This window comes from Eriocheir sinensis, chromosome 32 (assembly GCF_024679095.1).
Source record: "Eriocheir sinensis breed Jianghai 21 chromosome 32, ASM2467909v1, whole genome shotgun sequence".
Taxonomy (NCBI): Eukaryota; Metazoa; Arthropoda; class Malacostraca; order Decapoda; family Varunidae; genus Eriocheir; species Eriocheir sinensis.
In genome coordinates, this window is record NC_066540.1 from 16,032,093 (window position 1) to 16,053,012 (window position 20,920).

Sequence of the window (20,920 nt, forward strand, 5' to 3'; positions counted from 1 at the left end):
ACTTAATAATTATAAATCTTAGATACAACAAAATATGACAGGAGTCTGGATGATAGACTCACACAGATGCCACACCCTCACCTTGACCTTCAAATATATACTGTGACATTTAACCCGATAGCAGCGGGGGTCATGTTTCTTAATGTTCCCTCTAAGCGAGAAAAATGAGAAAAAATCACCCTTCACACAAACCATTTCATAATATATATCAAAGCATTTATGATCAGATTATGTATCATCTTTTTTTTGAGGTTATATCGTGGCACAAATTTGGCCCGTTGCTGCTACACGGTAAAGCCACAAATTTGGCTCGTCTCTGCTACACGGTAAAGCCACAAATTTGGCCCGTCACTGCTACACGGTAAGGCCACAAATTTGGCCCATCTCTGCTACCGGGTTAAAGGGGTGTAGCAAAGTCATTTTCAAAGGTATCGTGCTAGAAATTTAAGTGTGTTGGGCTGTTGGCATATGGTGAACTAAGTTATATTAATATTTTCACTATTTTTAATATTTTTAAATTTTTCCCTTTGAGACCCCATGATGCAAAACTTAGGAAGAGTATGAGCTAGATAATCAGTACCATGTCTTCTTTTCTTTTGTCATCCTTATTTTTTTTATATAGGGCTGGAAAGGCTGAGTCACTCACACTCACACTGATGTTCATTCTTCTCAAAATATCAAAATAAAACTTGTATTAGTTATGTCTCTTTTTTTTTTTTCAGAAGTGGGAGAGAAGAGTCCATCAGCAATTGATTACTCTGACATAAATGAAGTTGTGGAGGACGATACACTGGCCAGGCAGGAAGATGATGGTAAGTGCCGGAGCATCTGTAGCAGAACATGCTGTGGTTCATACATCTGGCACTACAGCCTTCTCAGTGTTAAAGTCTTCATCCCAGCGAGTTACTTACGAAGTGTCCACTTTTTTTTCCAGTCAAGGTGCTCAGACATCATTTAAACGAATTATTTACTAATAAATGCTTCTCTCTATTAAAAATCAGGTAATAAAAATACGAAACAGGTAATATAATTGATCAAAATAACATAACTACAAGCAGCAGCAGCTGCTGGTGTTCAGCTGATACACATAAACAAGTAGGTGATGTTTCAGCAGTGGCGATGCACCATTCACCATTTTCTTTACGGCAGTGGTGACTGTGTTATGCCTCCTCTTCCCTGGAGAAGATGCTGTAGTAGGAGCCATTATGGTGGAAGTGTATGTTCTGAAACTGCTAGTTTGGGGACAAACTTTAAATATTAATAAATAAAACAGAATGGATCTCTTCAGAAGTTGACATTTTAACAACTTAACTTACATTTATATGTAACCATAACTACTGCTAGGGAGACAACAAAACTTACCATTAAATGCTCTCTATTGATTAAAGAATTTAGGAGGTGGGAGTGTATTAACTTAATAAGAGCCTGCACTGCTGCCACCACAAATGGCACAGCCAGATGCACAGTGGCAACTCACTCAACCTGTATTGTGGCAGGTCTCAGTAAAGTCCTCAGGGCTAACATGACTGAGGAGGGAAACAGGAGCAATGTCACACACCTGTGTATGAGCCAAACTGAACACTGGATCAGCTGAACGCAACAAATATGGTGTTCCACTCAACAGCTCCCTCACATTATTCTCTCAGCAGCTCTTATAGGCAACTCTTTACCCAAAGCATCAATAATAGTTGAACAAATCATTCATAGACGTTAAGATGCAGAAGAGGTGACACTGACTTCATTCATAACTACATATGCTTTGTTTACTAACCCCCCCTTCCCCCTGCCTGCACAATCCTCAAACAGCAACTAGATGGAAGGTTTAGCTTCATTGTGTAGTGTTGCACAATGTTGTGTGGCTTACTAAATGCAGGGCACAGGTGCCCATCCTCCTCGGGCTACTGTGACGCAACTTGCTCACTCATTCCCTCCAGCCTATTGGAATATTTTCACTAGTTTTGCAGCTTTGATCATTAATTATGAAACTTGGGACTGTTTCTATCTATCCTATTGCTAGACTTGAAGTCGTTGATTAGAAAAACCTTAGTTACAGGGACCCACTGTATGTCTTCTTGGTTCTCAAGCACCACAGACTCAGAGGCTAATGTGAGATGATTAAGGACACACACACAGCTAAGCCTATCTTGACATATAAAATGTACTGAGAGTTAATAATGAGTACGTTTCTCTTATTAGTTGTAATTGTGATGATTTTTGTTTCATTAGATGACATAGTAATAGGAAAAACAGTAATCTTGATGATGAATATAATTTTTAATAGGTGAAGATTATGATGCAGAAGAGGAGGAAAATGGCCTCAGCAAATCAGACTCTGAGCTGATGCCTCCTCCTCCCTTGCCCAAGACCAGTGAAAGTGGCGGTGCCCCACCCTCCGCCACAACCACTGCCACCACTCCCAGCACCACCACCTCCACCAGTGCCCCCACCACCAGCACAAGCCGACGACCCATCACACCACTGGCTGCCATGTTACCTTCCAAGTACCTCAATGTGGATGTCAAAGAGATCTTTCCTGACTTTAGACCAGATGCAGTAAGTTTGCTGAATGTTAATCCCCTTTTGTTTTGTTTGTTTGTTTTTTTCCTGAATGGACATGTTTCCGGTCAACTTATTTGTTTCAAATTCTGTCTGTATGGATAAAATGGGCCCTAAATTCAGCTATGGTAATATTTTTTCAAAAAACTTATTTAACAAATGATTTAGCCCTGCCAATGTGCTTTTCAATATGGTGCATAACATTTCCCTACTCCCAGTAGTTTCATTGCTAGAGCTCGAAACGTAAACCCTGTCGAGAGCAATTTTGACGAACTCCAGACACTTTGCCGTTTTCGTTTAGTGTGACCTTGCTATTGCCTCTAGAAGGCTGTAATTTGGCATGTAGCCCCTCTTGGCAATATAGTTTGACCAACTCAAAGGATTTTTTGATAGCTCGATTCCAAGTTCGTCATCGAGCCGTCACAAAATGGCCTGTTTTTCGGCCCTTTTGCCGTGATTTGGACACCTCCTAGTTTTTTGCTAATGGCTCAACTGTATGCAGGGTTGCCCTACTTTGGAGGTGCTTGAAGCACGACACTGGTATTTCAATCTTAGGTCCGTCAGATATTTGTAATTTTTAAACATTTTTCTTGTAATTTTTTCAATCTCTGACTGACCAGATTTTTCCAGCTACTTTTAGTTCCTGGATACCCGAGGGCCACATAGTTGGGGTTTTACTGTTTGTAGAATCAACGATGTGTCAAGTTTAATGGATAAACTAAAAGGGGTTAACTTTAAATTGCCATTTTTGTAGAATGTTGTACTTTTAATGCTAATCATAATAATAAATATCTATTCGACAGGTTCTGCGGTTTTCAAGGCTTTTTGGTCCTGGTAAAATGGCTAATCTTCCCAAAATTTGGAGAGGCGTGAAGAGAAAAAAGAAGAAGAAAGTCACCCCTGGCATAGAGGACGGCAGACTCTCCGGCGATGATAATTTCCAGTGTGAGGAAGTGTCTGCCTCCCCTGAAGTACCAAAAGGATTTGAACTTCAATTTGCCTCTGAACCTCCTCCTTACATGTGTGTGCCAGATGACAGTGTAAGTTATTGTCTTGTATTTTATATCATTATTTTTTAGAGGAAGGCATCAGGACACCTCTTCTCATGTAATTGACTGTTCTTTAGGCCACCTCTTTGGATTCTTTACAGGAGCAGCGAGTAGCGGGCTTTTTTTATTGTTTCCTTTTTTTTGTGCGCTTGTGCTGTCTCCTTTGCTGTAAAAAAAAAAGAATAATAATAATTTCAAGGGCAAAATAACGAATAAACCAAAAAAAAGCCTGCTGGCACCGCTCCAGCAAAAAATTGAATGGAAGATTAGCAGGAGGGTCAAAATTAGATGCAGAGGTGTCTTGATACTCCCCTATTGAAGTCATTGGCTAGAGGAAATACAGACAAAGTAAAGCTATTCCAAAGTTTACCACTGAAATGTGTGAGAGAATGAAGATGCTGGTTAACTTATGTAGAAGGGTTTTGGATAGCAAAGTCATGTGCAGTGGGGCTGTGGGCACCGTTACCAGGTTATCGTACTCAGAGCATAGTATTTACCGGTTTCTGACGCCTAACTAGTGCCAAGAAACATCAGGATCTAACTCTTTTAATGATAGCTATAAGTGAGTTTCGTTATTGGAGCCCAGAAGACAGTTTTGGGGTAGGAAGTCGGGAAATATAAGTGGCTGAGTATGACAATCTGGCAATGTTGGCTGTGGGAGAGGGCAGGCATGCAGTTTGGGAGTTCAGAAGAGCAGCTAGTAAGAAAATATCAATAGAGGATGGAAAGAAAGACAGCATTGTGGCAGAATATAAAAGGTCAAAGACTGTCAGTAAGAGGAGGAGAGCTGATGACATGAAAAGCCTTTGACTCTCCTAAATGGCTGTGTGTATGGAACCATCCCCACACATATAGACGCATCCTCCATATGGGGGCAGACATGGCCATATGATATCTTACAACCTACTCAAAGTATAAGGTTAGAAAACATTGGTTTGGTTATACATAGTTTCAGGATTGCTTTTGACACCATAGGATGTTATGACGTCCTGCATCCCACTGAAATTTTAGAGTTCTGCGAGAGCTTTCAGGTTTCAAAGTTGTGAAACCTTAGTTCCTGCTCTGTTTCACAAGTGTCCTCTATTTTTGTTCTGATGTTTTGTATCTTTATGTCTTCCACTTCACTTCCCATCATAGTTAAATGATTTAGTACATGAACTGTCTTGTCAACTTTCATGAATATCTGTGTGAAGCATTTATTTGAATCTCTTTTTCACAGATTCGATTCAGTCAGACACAAGAGCATGACTCCAATACGTGTGCCCAACATGGAGATGGGGACAAGGCTAGTGACCGCGATCCCAACAAACCACATGAGGCTGATTGGCGCTATGGCCCTGCACAGTTGTGGTACGACATGCTGGATGTTCCTCTCTCAGGGGCCAACTTTGATTATGGTTTCAAGGTCAAGGTGAGTTGAAAATTTTGTTGGCATATTTTGTATTTTGCTTATTATTTCAGTTACACCTGTCCCCTTATATTTTTGGGTTAACTATTTTCGGATTTCCCTCAAAGTGCACCGGGCAGTCACAGGAATTTTTGCAGCACCATCCCAAACATTCACTGCCTGCTAACGGACAATTTGGGTGTTGTTAAAAAAAAGGATGATGTAGACATGCATAAAGCTGCATAAAATATCTTAGTAGCCTTATTCATCAGCATTTGTATTATAAACTATACTGTGATTCTCTGGTCAGTTGTCAATTGACTTCTATTTTTGTACTTCTCTTTCATTACCTAATTAAACTGACTTCACAAATGTGTTTTCAGCCTGTTCATTGCTGTTGCTGTTTCCTATTGCCTTCATTCAGTGTTTGCCATTAAGTATAATAGAGTGAGATACAGGTCCTTTGTATTGGATTCCTAACTGCCATTTTTAACCCGGTAGCAGCGACGGGCCAAATTTGTGGCTTTACCATGTAGCAGCGACGAGCCAAATTTGTGCCATGATTTAACCTTCACCAAAATAGATGATACATAAACTGATCACAAATGCTTTGATGTATATTATGAAATGGTTTGTGTGAGTGATGACTTTTTCTCATTTTTCTTGTTTAGAGGGACCATTAAGAAACATGATCCCTGCTGTTAAATAAATTCTTTTTTTCAGATTTTTGTAATATTTTTTTTTATCTGATTTTCCTCCGATGATTGATTTACCTATGGAAATTATGGTTTCTTTATTTGTTTCAGGAGGAATCTAACAGTAATGAGAAACCAGAATCACAAGAACATGATGAGTTAAAGGATTTGGCACTGAAGGAAGAAAAGCTGGTCCCGTCAGGATACGAGGCAGATGGCGAGGAGGACATAGCAGATGATTGCTTCCATATGGTGACACAGTACAATTGGGAGGAAGACATCATTTGGAATGGAGACGACATCAAACATAAGGTATGAAATTTATATATATTTTTATGGTGAAAGTACAGTCAAGTCGCGTATGACGTGGATTCACAAGGCGCGGTTTCCTATGACGCGGTATGGTTTCAGAACCGTATGTTCAGATCACGCAGGTAAAACCATCTTTGACGTGGTTCGTGGTCTCCTGTGGCCAAACGAGCACAGAGTTGCCAGGTTGCATTTTTTTCTGAGGGGGAAAATCTCATTGTGGCAGTTGGGTTGGTTTTCAGGAGGATTTCTATTCCCCCCCCCCCCACCCATCCCCTCTCTCTCCCATGAAAATTGATCAATAGTTATCAAAGTCATACACTTAACTTCTCTTAACAGAAGTAATTGATATTTATAATAAAGGTTTAAAAGAACTTTAGTGTTGGGCATGTTTTCAAGGTGGTTAAGCATATGGTAGAAAACCAACTTGGAAGAGGATTTAACTAATCATTAACAGTGTTGCTTATTTTGTAACCCTACAGTTGAATCAAAAACGTAAAAATATGGCAGCTGGTTGGGTCCCCAGCAGCTATAACCGCACTGCTCAAGCCTTCAGTCAGCCTACCAAAGTGGCAACACCCTTTGCCTCCACAAAAGCCAGCAAAGTGAAGAGTCAAATGCCGTAAGTTCAAATCACTGCTGTGGCTTTTGTTTATGTTTACATTGATTCCTAAAGTTGTTTGGCAGTGTGAAATCAATGCATGCTAGAATTCCAAACTAATTTTAAGAAATTCTTAGCAATATCAGGTGAAAAAGTTGAACAAATTATTGAGTAACACATCATAATGTTGCATATATAATGAAACATGGACATGAAATCAAAGTCCACGATCCAGGCAGTAGACATGACTTATTTGGAAGGTGTTTGTGTAGTTGACTGGATGGATAGTATCATAGTAATAACAATGAAAGTGTTTATGGAAGATTTGGCATGTGTACTTAAAGGGTAGCAAACTGTGAAGTAGCAGAGAGACAGTAGGAGAGATTGAGAAAGAATGAGCTGACAAATACAGTATGCATGTGTAGGGGTGATGCTGTGAGTGTAAAACAACCTGAGAGAACTGGGTGATAGAATGTTTGAAAGAAATGGAATAAAAGTATGAACAAACTGATGTCTGCAAGGATGGAGCAAATTGAGACTTTTTGGCTGGGGAGTATGATGAAAGATGCTTCTATTGCTTGAGACAACAGGAGCCATGGATGTCATCACCCGGTGGCAGGAAATGCTTGTGTAACCATGTGTTCTGTGATCCTGACTGGGCTTATTGTGCAGCAAAGATTTAAAGGTGTTTATTGTACTAATCTTTTGTATTGTTTCAAAATTCTTAATTCTAGTTTTTTTCCCTTTTTCGTCCCTTAGCAGAAAGAACAATGTGGATGATACATGGTATTCCATTTTTCCTGTGGAGAATGAAGAATTGGTTTATGGAAAGTGGGAGGACAATATTATTTGGGATCCTGAGAACATGAATGACATTCCTGAGCCCACTGTGCTGACGCTAGATCCCAACGATGAAAATATCATTTTGGGTATACCAGAGGATGTTGACCCATCTACCCTCACCCAAGGTAGTTGTAGCCTCTCCAGTGAACACAAACTCCTGTTGTGTTTATGTAAACTCTTGATGTGATTATACCCAATAGGTAGTGATCAGTGCTGTCGATTTGCTTATATAAAACTAGCACAGGAATAAATACTTTCAAAGCCTTTTTGTTGAGATATTCAGCATTTCATTCAGCAGCACTACATTTACCTGGTTGACTTGATTTTGTAAGTTTGAGTTGGTATATGATTCACGTTGCATTTTGTATGACCTACAATACAGTGTTATGCTCCACCTCTCACAGATGATGCTCCTGTTAAAGTGAAGATTCCCCACCCTCATGTGAAGAAGTCTAAGATCCTGCTTGGGAAGGCTGGTGTCATCACTACCATCGAGGAGGAGTCACCACCACCCCCTCCAAAGTCCCCAGATAAAGATCCATTTAATATTTCCAATGATGAATATTACCAACCCAAATCTTCAGAGCAGACAATTAAAATGTCTATGGGAGGAGGTCTTCTACAGCACTCCACTCCTGTTGTAAGTATCGCAATGGTGAAACAGCAGCTCCCATGGTGCCTCTCCTCTTGCTTCCTCTGTTGCCTCCTCCGTTACTGTTATAAACAAGAGCCGGCAAAGGGCATATCCCTGGTGAACCCACACTCCAATTTGTAATTCATCTGATGTTCCCTCCACTGTTTCATTCTTGATTTTGTACCTTCATATAGTTCCATCACCGATTCAGCCAATCTTTCTGGTACTCTTTGCCTCCTCAATGCCCACACTTATTCTTCTTTTCTCTAAACGCCTCTCTATCCTCCTCCTCCTTTGTCATTTCAATAGGTATGAATATTTTTCCGTGGAACATTAGTTAGTTGGTGTGTTTAGGGTTTTAAAAAAAAATCTTTTACTCATTGAATTGTGGTAGTTGATAGCTATTTATTCTGAATATGGTATATTTAATAAAAAAAACATTTTTGCTTATTTAGGTTGAACTTCAGCCTCCATTTATCCCTACCTATATGGGAGAGAAGAAACTGAGATTGTTCCATCGTCCACCACTGAAAAGGTACTCCCATGGCGCCCTGTCCACAATGGGGCCTCACTCTGTCCTGCCACTCATGAAGGAAATTAAGAAAAAAGCAAAGGTGAGTATTTATTATCATGTATTTAAAAAAGTAGAGTGTATGTAGGTAAAACATGTTCATGCAACCCCCTGCTATTGCAGCCTTTGCTGTCACATTTCACTACTATCACACCCACCCCCAAAGCTGCCATCTTCATGCAATCACGCATCTGAAATGTGTTATCACGCACAAAAAACCTGGATGTGTCGGTGGATTTGAATCACCCAGGCAGTGTGCTACGTGGCAGGTGATTGGTGCTACATAATCGACCATCCATATATATATATATATATATATATATATATATATATATATATATATATATATATATATATATATATATATATATATATATATATATATATAAACTAGCATATTTTTTCAGCAAAGGGAAATGGAACGTCTTGCATCAGGTGGAGGTGATGTCTTCTTTATGAGGACACCAGAGGACCTCACAGGCAAGGATGGAGACATTATCTTCTTGGAGTACTGTGAAGAGTATCCTCCTCTTCTGTCTCAGGTAAGTTTATGTTCTGACACTTCTGTCTAAAATTATATGCCTCTCACATATCATTAACTCCAAGTCAGGCATAATGGACATTTTCAAGGCTGATACATTTGGTAAATTTAATTTGTTCTAAATTATAATTATAATTCCATTTTCCATAAACGCAGCGGTCTGAGACTTATTTTTTATGTTCGTCCTATGACTCTGGTAGGCTTGCATCCCAAGCTGTTACCTGTGCAGGGCACAGGAATCTTTTAACTTTTTAAATGACTTTCTCTAGGTTGGCATGGCTACCCGCATCAAAAACTATTATAAGCGGCGTGCAGGCAATGACAAGGGGCCTCCTGAATATCGGTTTGGGGAGACAGCATATGCCCACACTTCTCCCTTTCTTGGAGCTATGCATCCAGGACAAAGTATTCAGACTTTGGAAAACAACATGTTTAGAGCTCCGTTGTATGAACATAAGGTAAGTGAAAATATCATTTAGTTTTAGTATATTAATTTGTATCTATTTCTTAATCAACCAATGGGGCCATACACTTGAGGGGTGCGTCACGTCACCCACCCTAAGGCGTCAAACCCAAGGGTTCCTCCAAGCAAGCCTCCATGCAGGTCCCCTTCCTATCCTAAAGCCCCGTTCACACTGTGCCGACTCTGCGCCACAACTACCCACAACTCTAGGGTACACGAGGTCTTGGGTGTTGATGTGAAAGGGTCGGGCATGTCTTGAAAGAGGTCTTGAGACTGTTGCCGAATGCTGCGCCGACGTCGTGACGGGAGTCTGGAGTCGTGAGGGTTAGAACGACATGCTGGCAACTAGTTGGCCGAATGTCCCAGACAGTCGGCAAGACACCAAGACCCTGATAAAACCTCCACCCCCTTCTTGGAGCGTGCGAACCAACTTGTCAAATGGAAAAGTCGCTGGGTTGTCGTGGCCCAGAGTCGGCACAGTGTGAAGGGGTTAAGTATCTCATGGCAGGGTCCATTGACTTGCTCATGCCACAAACTCTTTGGGTGTCCCTTTGGCCTCCAAAATTCATGAATGTCTCTTATAGAAACAACCTGGTGGGCAGGATCATGTAGTTGTAGTTGGCCTTCATGGATTATGCAGACCTCATGAAATAATTATTGGTTTGACCCTTGATAAACAGTACAATCTGATCATGTGTGTGGTGAAGTTGTTAGCTTGCCTAGGTATAAATTTGTGGGCCTGGGTTCAAATCCTGTCCTGGGCAATCGACATTCATACCTCCCAGCTGTTAAAGAATTTGACCCGGCAAAGTGTCAGCACAGATTCTTTCAAGAGGAAAATGTGAAGAGGCCTTTGAACTTAATTTCCTTTTTTTTTCTCTCTTTTCTATTTTGTATACATGACCAGTATATTGCAAGTATTTCGCTTAATTTATAACCTTAGGTCTGGCTCATATACAAAACTAGCTATGCCTGACCTAATTGATTATTTGATTGTCTGGTAATTGATTCTGAAAATATTTCAGGTCATCCCCACAGACTTCTTAATTATTCGCACAAGAAATAATTACTGGATCAGGGAATTGGATGGAGTGTTTACAGTTGGACAAGAGTGCCCTCTGTATGAAGTTCCGGGACCTAATTCCAAACGAGCCAACAACTTCATTCGTGATTTTCTGCAAGTGAGTATGTCAATCAGCATATGGAGTTATTTAGAGAGAGAGAGAGAGAGAGAGAGAGAGAGAGAGAGAGAGAGAGAGAGAGAGAGAGAGAGAGAGAGATAGTATATCATTATGTTTAAGGGACCAGAATTTTAATTTTGATTATTGTTTCTTAAAATAGCTATAAATTATTGTTTTTTTTATGAAATCAGATGTCATATCAGTAAGGTTGAAGTTGTGTAAGCCTTTAATTATATAGTTTGCTGAATAATATTTGCAAAATTTGATGGGAATATCCATGTATTTTTTTTTTATTTGTTGTGATCATGATGCCTTTGGTAAGCCTAGAATATATGCAAAAGTTATCATGTGGAATATTATAGCAGTGTAAATTTCTGCATATTTCCATATTTGGTCATAATGTTTTGTTCTTTGCTCTTAAATACAGTTCTCTTTCAGGTATTCATTTATCGACTGTTTTGGAAGAGTAAGGACAATCCAAGAAGAATAAAAATGGATGAGATCAAGAGAGCGTTCCCAGCCCATTCTGAGAGCTCAATTCGTAAACGTCTGAAGCCTTGTGCTGACTTTAAACGTACTGGAGTTGACAGGTTAGACTGAAGTTTTTGTTTTCTCCCTCCTATGAATACCATGTTTTGTGAGCTAGAAAAAGTATATAGGACATTGGAACCAAAAGAGCGTGATAAGATCTAAAAATTGGTGTTACAGAGAGCAAGGTTTGGGTTCGTCAAGGTGATTACTGCATCATAAGGATAGCTCGCCACAGCCCTGTAGCAGTTTGCGGGTTAACCCGATACCTGCGGGGATCATGTTTCTTAAAGGTCCCTCTAAGCGACAATAGTGAGAAAAAATCGTCACTCACGCAAACCATTTCATTATATATATCAAAGCATTTGCCATCGGTTTATGCATCATCTATTTTGGGGGGGGTTATATCATGGCATGGAAAAAATCATCCCTCACACAAACCATTTCATAATATATATCAAAGCATTTGTGATCAGATTATGTATCATCTATTTTGGGGGGTTTATATCATGGCACAAATTTGGCCTGTCGCTGCTACACGGTAAAGCCACAAATTTGGCCCGTCACTGCTACCGGGTTAAAGGACCAAATACATTCAGAAAGAGGGGAAAATCTGAAATGAGGGGGTACATTTCTACACATAAGGTGTCTAGTGATAAAGTAAGTAATTATACCTGACTTCTATAGTATATTACATCCACAGCAACTGGTGGGTCATCAAACCAGAGTTTCGGCTTCCTACTGAAGAGGAGATCCGAGCCATGGTTTCTCCTGAACAGTGCTGCACATACTTCAGCATGGCCGCAGCAGAGCAAAGGCTGAAAGATGCTGGTTATGGTGATAAATTCCTGTCTGCCTTGGAGGATGACAATGATGATGACACTCAGAAGCTGGATGATGAGATTAAAGTATGTGGCAATATCTAAGTGAACTGTTTTCTGGAACTATCCATCTGCTTTTCTTTCCCAGTGCCTGTATTGTGATATTGTTAAGGGCACGACAAATTTTGAGGAATAGGTGTGTGTTGTGTATATATAGTTTGATGTGGAAAATAAGAAACTGTCCTTAGAGAGCATACTGAACCTCTCTGGTGTTAATTGACAATAGAGAAAAAGAGAGTGAGGACACAGCAGCTTCCCCTCACCCAGTCCCGTCCATAGGGGGGGGGGCAAGGGGTGGCACTGCCCCCCTATCAGGTTCTTTTCCCCCCCAACTTAAATTCTGACATTAATGAGAATGTTAATGATATCAGGGAGGCAGAACACATATTTGGCAAGGCTTTCGTAGGAGTTGTGGGCATTTCCAGGGGTAGTTTTATGACCCTGGTGGTAGTGTGAGTTTTCTTCTGTACCATGAATCTGAAGAAACACTCATTAGAACCTGACTGACTCCCTCTTTGCATTAGAACCTGACTGACTCCCTCTTTGCATTAGAACCCAACTGACCCCCTCTTTGCATTAGAACCCAACTGACCCCTCTTTGCATTAGAACCCAACTGACCCCTCTTTGCATTAGAACCCAACTGACCCCCTCTTTGCATTAGAACCCAATTGACCCCCTCTTTGCATTAGAACCCAATTGACCCCCTCTTTCCATTAGAACCCGACTGACCCCCTCTTTGACCTTTAGAAATAGTTGAAATGAGAAACGAGAGTGCCTTATAATACCAACCTAAATGAATGTGGACTAGATTGCAGTAATATATTATCTCAGTGTTATGATGGAGCACCTGTGATGTCTGGTCAGCATTGGAGGTATTAAAAAAAAGCTACAAGAAAAACTTCAAAAGGAAATAACCTGCCCCACTCATTATCTCAATTGTCCCCCTATGGTTAGACTTCTGGGGACGGGCCTGCTCTCACCTCCCATAAATACCTCACAGGGAGTGGCTTATGGGTGTTTTGGCAGTTGTATGCCTGTCTACTCCCTCAAAAGTGCATATACTGAGTCCAAAAAGTTTTAATGCTGTAAAATGTAGCTTCCTGACATGTAAACACACTCATATTTTGTGCCTACGACCATTCACTTTCCTGTGTGGCTCAAAATTTGTACTTTCCCTCTCCACCATTAATGGTTGTCATCATTTAGAGGGGAATTATTTTTACTTTTTATTTCTCTTCTAGGTAGCTCCATGGCACACTACACGAGCGTACATCCAAGCTGTAAGGGGCAAGTGTCTCCTCCAGCTCACAGGACCTGCGGACCCGACAGGTTGGTATTTTTATTTATTTTTTTACAGCAAAGGAAGCAGCTCAAGGGCAAAAAAAGTAATAATGAGAAAAAAAAGCCTGCTATACACTGCCCCTTCAGAAAAGATTTTAAAAGAGTGATCAATATTGGGTGAAGTGTCTCGATACTCTCCTCTTGAAGGGGTTCAAGTCATAGGCAGTAGGAAATTCAGATGAAGGAAGATTGTTCCAAAGTTTACCAGTGCAAGGATGAAAGAACGAAGATGCTGGTTAATTCTTACATAAGGGATTTGGACAGTATAGGGATGAGCTAGAGTAGATAGTCGAGTGCAACGGGAGGGGGGGAGGCATGCAGTTAACAAGTTCAGATGAGCAGTCAGCATGAAAATATCGATAGAAGATAGAAAGAGAGGCAACACTGCGTCGAAATTGGAGGGAAGCGGCTCACAAATATTTTTGAAGAAGTCTAAATATTTGAAAAAGAATCTCTTGTCACAAAGTTTTATAAGGAAATACACTCTGGAACAGCTTTGATTGGGAATGCACGAACATAAACATCGGATATTTCAGATTTTCAGATATTCTGAATGAGGTCTTCCCCAATTCGTCAGATTTATAAAGGGTTTACTCTAGATATATGCCACTAAAAGGTAACACTTGTTTATATTATTTAGCCTTTGGGAAAACTGTTCTTGTTAGTCATAATTTCCATGAAACTATTAACTACATTAAGAGTAGCCTAACAGTACTATGAGTTTGAAAATCTGATATCCCAATACACTTAAGACAGAAAGTATTGTGGTGTCTATTCCTATACCCCTTCACTTTCTATGGGTACAAGCGGTCTCAAACTCAAACGACCTCTGCCTCTTATTCTTTAGCAAGACCATGTTATACAAGTTTTGAAAAATTTCTTGATTAGAATTCGTATTGACTATTCACATTTAATCTCTTTATTTAGGTTCTGGGGAAGGGTTCTCATACATTCGCATCCCCAACAAGCCAACACAAAACAAAGAGGAACAGGAGCAGCAGCCCAAACGCACCGTGACAGGAACCGATGCTGATCTGCGCAGACTGTCACTCCACAATGCAAAGAATCTCCTCCGCCAGTATGGGGTTCCAGAAGACGAGGTGTGTTTCTTTTGTCCAACGTTAAGAATGTGAGCTTCAAGTAGAAGACAAAGGTTACAGAGATCTTGCTTCTGGACCTTACAATAGAGAGGATTGTGAAGAAATTGCCTTCAATAACAGTGAATCCTCAATATTAATGTTACATTCTTGTGGACCCAAACTGAAAGCTAAAAAGAGAAAAATTGTATATATAATAAAACAAAGTTAAAGTTGCGTTCATATGCTAAGTCTATACAGTAGAATCTCCAATTGTTACCATTTGGTAACCTCATCCACTTTGCCAAAAAGTGGTAAAAAAGGAGGTATGTTCCAATATCCACCAGACTATAAGTAAAAACCCACACTGGGAGACGATAGAGTTATGTTTTTAACCAAACAGTTTTGGTGGACACTGCCACCATCTTCAGTGGTGTGAAGGAAGAGTAGAAGCCTTCTACTCTTCCAGATGGTGGCAGTGTGCACTGAAACTGTTTGGTTGAAACTATAACTATCGTCTGCCGTTGTGGGTTTTTATTTATACATCAAGAATATCACGTCAGTGTGATGAGCCCATTCATCCACCAGACTCCCTCATGTGAGGTGTCCAGGTTATAAAGCATGAACTCATCAAAAATAAGTTATGAAAAAACTCCATTTCTGAATACACTTCCCTGTGCCAAGGCTGGGAAAGACAGATTTAAATTGCCTTCTTTACCTACTGATTGCTTAAATTATTTTTATTTTCAGATTGCAAAGCTGACAAGATGGGAAGTAATCGATGTAGTTAGAACATTGTCCACTGAGAAGGCAAAGGCAGGAGAAGAAGGAATGAACAAATTTTCTCGTGGAAATCGTTTTTCTATTGCAGAGCACCAGGAGAGGTGAGCACTATGGAAAAATTCAAATGCAGTCGTCCCATAAACAGTACGGTTTCCATTAGTTCGGTTTCGGTTTTACACGGATTGTCATAGAAGATCTTTTAGGATTTTTAAATTTCCTGCTCAATGGGATATTTAAAAATCCTTAAAAATCTTAGAAAATCCACATAAAACCAAAACCAAACTATTGGAAACCGTACTATTTGAGGGACGGCTGTATATCCTCATTAAATTCTTAGCATTCTATGGAAAAATAATGATTGAAGCTTTTTGAGGCCATTTTAACTTGACACACTGCAGATGTTTTCAGGATTTTGGTAAGTCACGATATAGCATGGTCTCATATTCTCCCTTACTCCATGAGTTAGTTCTTGGTGGTACATACGTTGCTATAATCGTCATCCCGTCTCTGTTTTTGTTCTCCAGATGTACACTCACTATTGTGTGTGTGTGTTTGTGTGTTTTCATATAATCTATTGGGGAAGGAGAAAGGGAGGAAAAGAGTGAGAGATAAGGCTATAGTCATAGAACAAGAATAACTTTTAGTTGGTCTGGAAGAGTTGACTTAAGGAATTTTGTTATACTACCAGGTATAAAGAAGAGTGTCAGCGCATCTTCGATCTTCAGAATAGGGTGTTGGCGTCAGAAGAAGTTCTTTCCACTGATGAAGGTTCATCTGAGGAAGAAGATAATGATTCAGACATGGAAGAGAAAGGAAAATACATTGAAAATATCTTGGCTAACAAGAAAACTACATCTCAGGTAAGTAATTTTTTTAATTTAAATTTAAAGAGAGAGAGAGAGAGAGAGAGAGAGAGAGAGAGAGAGAGAGAAGAGAGAAGAGAGAAGAGAGAGAGAGAGAGAGAGAGCACCTCCCAGAGAACCTTCACAGCCCGGGGAAACTCCCATTGTTTACAGATCTAGCGATGACCTGTGCATGGCGATCTGTCATACTTTTAGTCCATACGTTATCTATTTATGGAATATATAAATGTTCTTAATATGACTGCATGGTGTTATGTGTTTTTACCTGTCTTTTTAGGCTTGGATCGATATAATAGTTAACCCTTGTGTTCTTCAGTGTACCACTTCCTTATGATTCAATCTTGAGAAAATGTATTTTTTGAACCAAGCTCACTCAGTGCCCATTCTGGTGACATGGTGAAAGATTATGTGAGTGAAAGTAATTTAGGATGAATGAAGCAAGAGAGACAGAATAGATAATCAGGGAGCAGACCTGCTTCAACTTCATTGCCACTATTTTCTCAATCCCTAGTGGAGTTGTATGACTCAGTTTAATAATAACTGCTTCTACATTGCAAAGGTCAGGATGAGAATAGTGAATTGCCTTCTTAAACTAGGATATATATTATTTAATTGTCATTTTTTTAATTTGTCTATAACTCATAGCTAAGTAGATTAACTTACTTCTATTGTGTATGATTAGACTTTAGTTTATTTAGATTTCACAAGAAAATGATCACATTCCCACCATAATTAAATGTTTTTTTTTATTTCAGATGAGTTTGGAAAAGGAAGAGCAAGAGAGAAAAGAGCTTCAAAAGATGATAATGGGAGAAGAAGACAAAGACGGGGATAAAAGGAAAGGAACAAAGAAAGATGAAGATGAAAGCTCACAGTTTGGATTTGGTACACCAGGTACGCCTGAATATGATGTTGTTAGAAGCCAATTCATTAGTTGCTATTGTCATAATGTTTATATAATAGTAAAATGGGAAACATAAATTCTATTTATGGCAGGTCGCCTTCTGAGAATCACACGTACATTCAAGACTTCGGATGGCAAGGAATACACGAGGACTGAGACTGTTCGCAAGAGTGCTGTAATTGACACTTATGTCAAGATTAGAACTTCAAAAGATGAATCTTTCATCAAGACTTTTGCAGGCCAGCTTGGTAAGAAGTATATGTTGTTGTATGGTGTGAAAGTGATGCTGGAAGAAAGCTTGGACCTATGCTTTCATAGATCCTAATTTCTTGCCATACTTATTAGTACTAAAAATCCACAGTATGACCATTTCCTGGAAACTGACTGTAAATCAGAGGATTTGGTGTGGCACACAGAATAGTCTTGTTTTTTGTTTTGCTTGACTGGGAATTTGAGGACAGCACTTTCTTTCAACATTTACTCCTATATGTAAATATCATATCAAATACAGTTAACACCCATTACTCCACATATCATCTTTTGGCCATTTCAAAATACTTACCCTTTTTTGTTGTTTCATCATACATTTCCTTCCACTTCTTCATTCTTTTCAAATTCCTCACCAGACATTACCTTTCTCAAAATTGTGTGCCACACATCAGCCTGCCCACCAGCTAGCTGCTGCCTGTAGCTATAGTCTGGCTACTCTTAAATGGCGCATGTGACGTATATATAATCTTCTTCGTGCGCTGTTGCCGCTTTTCTATCTGTCAAACTGACTGATGTCTGTTCCACCTGCCACGGCCCGCCATGTGTATTTACCTATTTCTAGTCTACCAGGCCCAAGCTAAGCTCTATGTTGAGAGGAACGTGTGAATTCTGGATACAACCCATATTTTTTTTTTTTTTTTTTTTTTTTTACAGCAAAGGAGACAGCTCAAGGGCACAAAAAAGTAAACATTAATAAAAAAAAAAGCCCTCTGTTTTATAATCATAATCTGGCTTACCACATTTTACTCCAGATGAAACTCAAAAAGAGGAGATGAAGCGTGAGAGACGCAGACTCCAGGAACAATTGAGGAGGATCAAGCGTAACCAAGAGAGACAACAGAAGGGCATCGTCACTCCGCCCAAGACCAAAAAGCCTAAACTAAAGCCTGATCTCAAGTTGAAATGTGGAGCTTGTGGCCAGGTTAGTTGAAATTTATTGCATTAGAACTCATAATGGAAAGCTGTTTTATTTTCATGAATGAGTGTGTGTACTGGTATAATTGCATTTACCAAGTTGTAATATAAAGAATTTGAGGTAATCTCTTATCCTATCTCCATATCTACTTTTGAACTTTGCTTTGAATTTGTGGATGCTAGCTCTAAATACCTCTGCATTCTGAATGTTGTAAGTATCAGTGAACCAAGAAACTCGCAAAGTAGACTGTGGTTAATGATGGTGCCATATATCTGATGGCCGGGTATGCAGTAGTAGTTTTATAATGATGAATGAGTGATAGTGTAATTTTTTTTATTGGATGATTATTATTCTTTCAACCATGAATATTGTTTTTTAATATTAAATCATGATAAGGCAGACTCTGTGTGACTAAAGTGGTTATTTTAATTTGATGATTATGATTTACAGGTTGGCCACATGCGCACCAACAAGGCCTGTCCAATGTATGCAGGAAATACCAGTTCCACACAGCCCATAAATGTGGCCCTGACAGAGGAACAAGAAGAGGAGATGGAGAAGGGAGGTATTGAGGAGTCTGAGGAGCTCATCAATGTTGATGGAACGAAGATCAAGCTCTCTTCTAAGGTCATCAAGGTAAAGACTTGGATTGTCAGGATTATTTAGTATGCATGTATTTAAGTTGCAATAAAATACAGGTGCAGTTTCAGACACAAGTGAAGACACAGATTTCAGTAACTTTCACTCAAAAGACCCTGTAGAAATTTCCCTGTTAATTTGATTCACAAGCAGTACATTTTTGGGATAAAAATATTCATTTGGTGTTAAAATAATGGACGTGTAATTTATTTGACTTTGCTCTTTGCCAACTACAAATGGTGGATCTTTGAGCTATTGGTATTATGGAATCAAACTCTTAATGAATCTGTAACATAAAATCAATAACCAACATTAATCCTTGCACATAATTTAAAATCGTAAGAGAAAATTGTACCATTTGAGTGTGGAAGAACAATTATGAAAATTTATGAAACATTAATGTTCAGTGAAAGGGGAACATCTTGCAATACTAGGCAACACACAGATCTTACAAGTTATATGTTATATTATTAATCTAAAAAAAACAATAATAAAAAAATAGCCCGCTTCTTGCTGCTCCTAAAAAGAATCAAAAGAGGTGGCCGAAAGAGGGGTCAGTTTCAGGAGGAGAGGTGTCCTGATACCCTCCTCTTGAAAGAGTTCAAGTCGTAGGCAGGAGGAAATACAGATGAAGGAAGATTGTTCCAGAGTTTACCAGCGTGAGGGATGAAAGAGTGAAGATGCTGGTTAACTCGTGTGTAAGGGATTTGGATAGTATAGGGATGAGCATGAGTAGAAAGACGCATGCAGCGGGGCAGCAGGAGGGGGGGAGGCGTCTAGCTTGCGTAAATAGAGCTCAGGGCACCCGTTTTCATTACGACCTAGCCATGGCCAAGCAGCCAAAACGGATGCATGGAAGGCAAGAGGCCGTTCTCGCCAAAATTCTTTCCTCTTCAACCTGCTGCCTCTCCATAACCACAGCATGTAGAAACTTCTGGATGGCATCATTATAAAGATGAAGACTTAAGAGTGAGGACAAAGTCTGTTTCATTTACTTATTCATTGTAGGTTAAGAGTAAGGAGTGTGTGAATACAGGCTATTTTTGGTGTTTAGCGCTGGAGGGGCATTCCTGGCAGCAACGAGATTACCTCTTCTGCTTGTCCTGGAGGGGTTAATGCTCTGGAAGATAGTTGATACCACAAAAAAATTGGAATTTCAAGTAAAATGGGGAAACAGTGACTGGCAACTTTACCTCTGCAGTCTTCGGTTAGCACAGTGCAACAGCTGTGGTCGAGGGTTGACTGCATAGTTTTGTGACAATTTCTCTTAACCCAGTAGCAGCGAGGATCATGTTTCTTAATGGTCCCTCTCAGCGAGAAAAATGAGAAAAAATCATCACTCACACAAACCATTTTATAATATATATCGAAGTATTTGTGATCAGTATATGCATCATCTATTTTGGGGGGTTTATATCATGGCACAAATTTGGCCCGTCGCTGCTACACGGTAAAGCCACAAATTTAGCTCGTCGCTGCTACCAGGTTAAGTTGTATGTCAGTATTGCTCACAGCAGTCTAGTACTAAAGATCTAACATTTGGATGCATTTTCTTATAGCATGCAGAGGAACTGAAGCGCAGATCTTTAGTGCTTAAAGTCCCAAAGGATCAAGTCAAGAATCCCAAACGCAGAAGGGCAGGAACTGTAGTGCATTGTGACTACCTGAAGCGTAAGGAGAGGTCAGTGAACCGACGCCGCATAGACCCGGTCATCACTCTCTCCACCATCTTTGAAGAAATGTTGAACGAGATGAGGGAAATGTCAGATGCACAACCATTCCTTTTTCCAGTTAATGTGAAGGTGAACCTTTCGTCTTATGCTTATTTGATTTTGCAGTCTTCCATATCATGAATTTGAGTATTCCCATAATATGTCGTCACCCTCAT

General features: G+C 39.7%; 1 protein-coding gene across 3 annotated transcripts in view; it reads left to right on the forward strand.

Moving 5' to 3' along the window:
- Window positions 1-20,920, forward strand: part of LOC127006271 (transcription initiation factor TFIID subunit 1-like) — a 32,074-nt gene that overhangs the window by 3,065 nt on the left and 8,089 nt on the right. For 2 of the 3 annotated variants that reach the window (XM_050875916.1, XM_050875917.1), the window contains exons 3-25: window positions 723-812; window positions 2,282-2,553; window positions 3,360-3,596; window positions 4,825-5,016; window positions 5,799-5,999; window positions 6,479-6,618; window positions 7,357-7,568; window positions 7,845-8,080; window positions 8,530-8,688; window positions 9,053-9,187; window positions 9,456-9,644; window positions 10,675-10,830; window positions 11,269-11,420; window positions 12,062-12,266; window positions 13,482-13,569; window positions 14,509-14,681; window positions 15,408-15,541; window positions 16,129-16,300; window positions 17,059-17,197; window positions 17,300-17,455; window positions 18,230-18,399; window positions 18,844-19,029; window positions 20,592-20,834. In XM_050875916.1, coding sequence (XP_050731873.1) covers window positions 723-812; window positions 2,282-2,553; window positions 3,360-3,596; window positions 4,825-5,016; window positions 5,799-5,999; window positions 6,479-6,618; window positions 7,357-7,568; window positions 7,845-8,080; window positions 8,530-8,688; window positions 9,053-9,187; window positions 9,456-9,644; window positions 10,675-10,830; window positions 11,269-11,420; window positions 12,062-12,266; window positions 13,482-13,569; window positions 14,509-14,681; window positions 15,408-15,541; window positions 16,129-16,300; window positions 17,059-17,197; window positions 17,300-17,455; window positions 18,230-18,399; window positions 18,844-19,029; window positions 20,592-20,834 — 4,037 coding nt within the window. The remainder of the gene's footprint in view (window positions 1-722; window positions 813-2,281; window positions 2,554-3,359; window positions 3,597-4,824; window positions 5,017-5,798; window positions 6,000-6,478; window positions 6,619-7,356; window positions 7,569-7,844; window positions 8,081-8,529; window positions 8,689-9,052; window positions 9,188-9,455; window positions 9,645-10,674; window positions 10,831-11,268; window positions 11,421-12,061; window positions 12,267-13,481; window positions 13,570-14,508; window positions 14,682-15,407; window positions 15,542-16,128; window positions 16,301-17,058; window positions 17,198-17,299; window positions 17,456-18,229; window positions 18,400-18,843; window positions 19,030-20,591; window positions 20,835-20,920) is intronic. The other variant, XM_050875918.1, reaches the window with a different exon arrangement.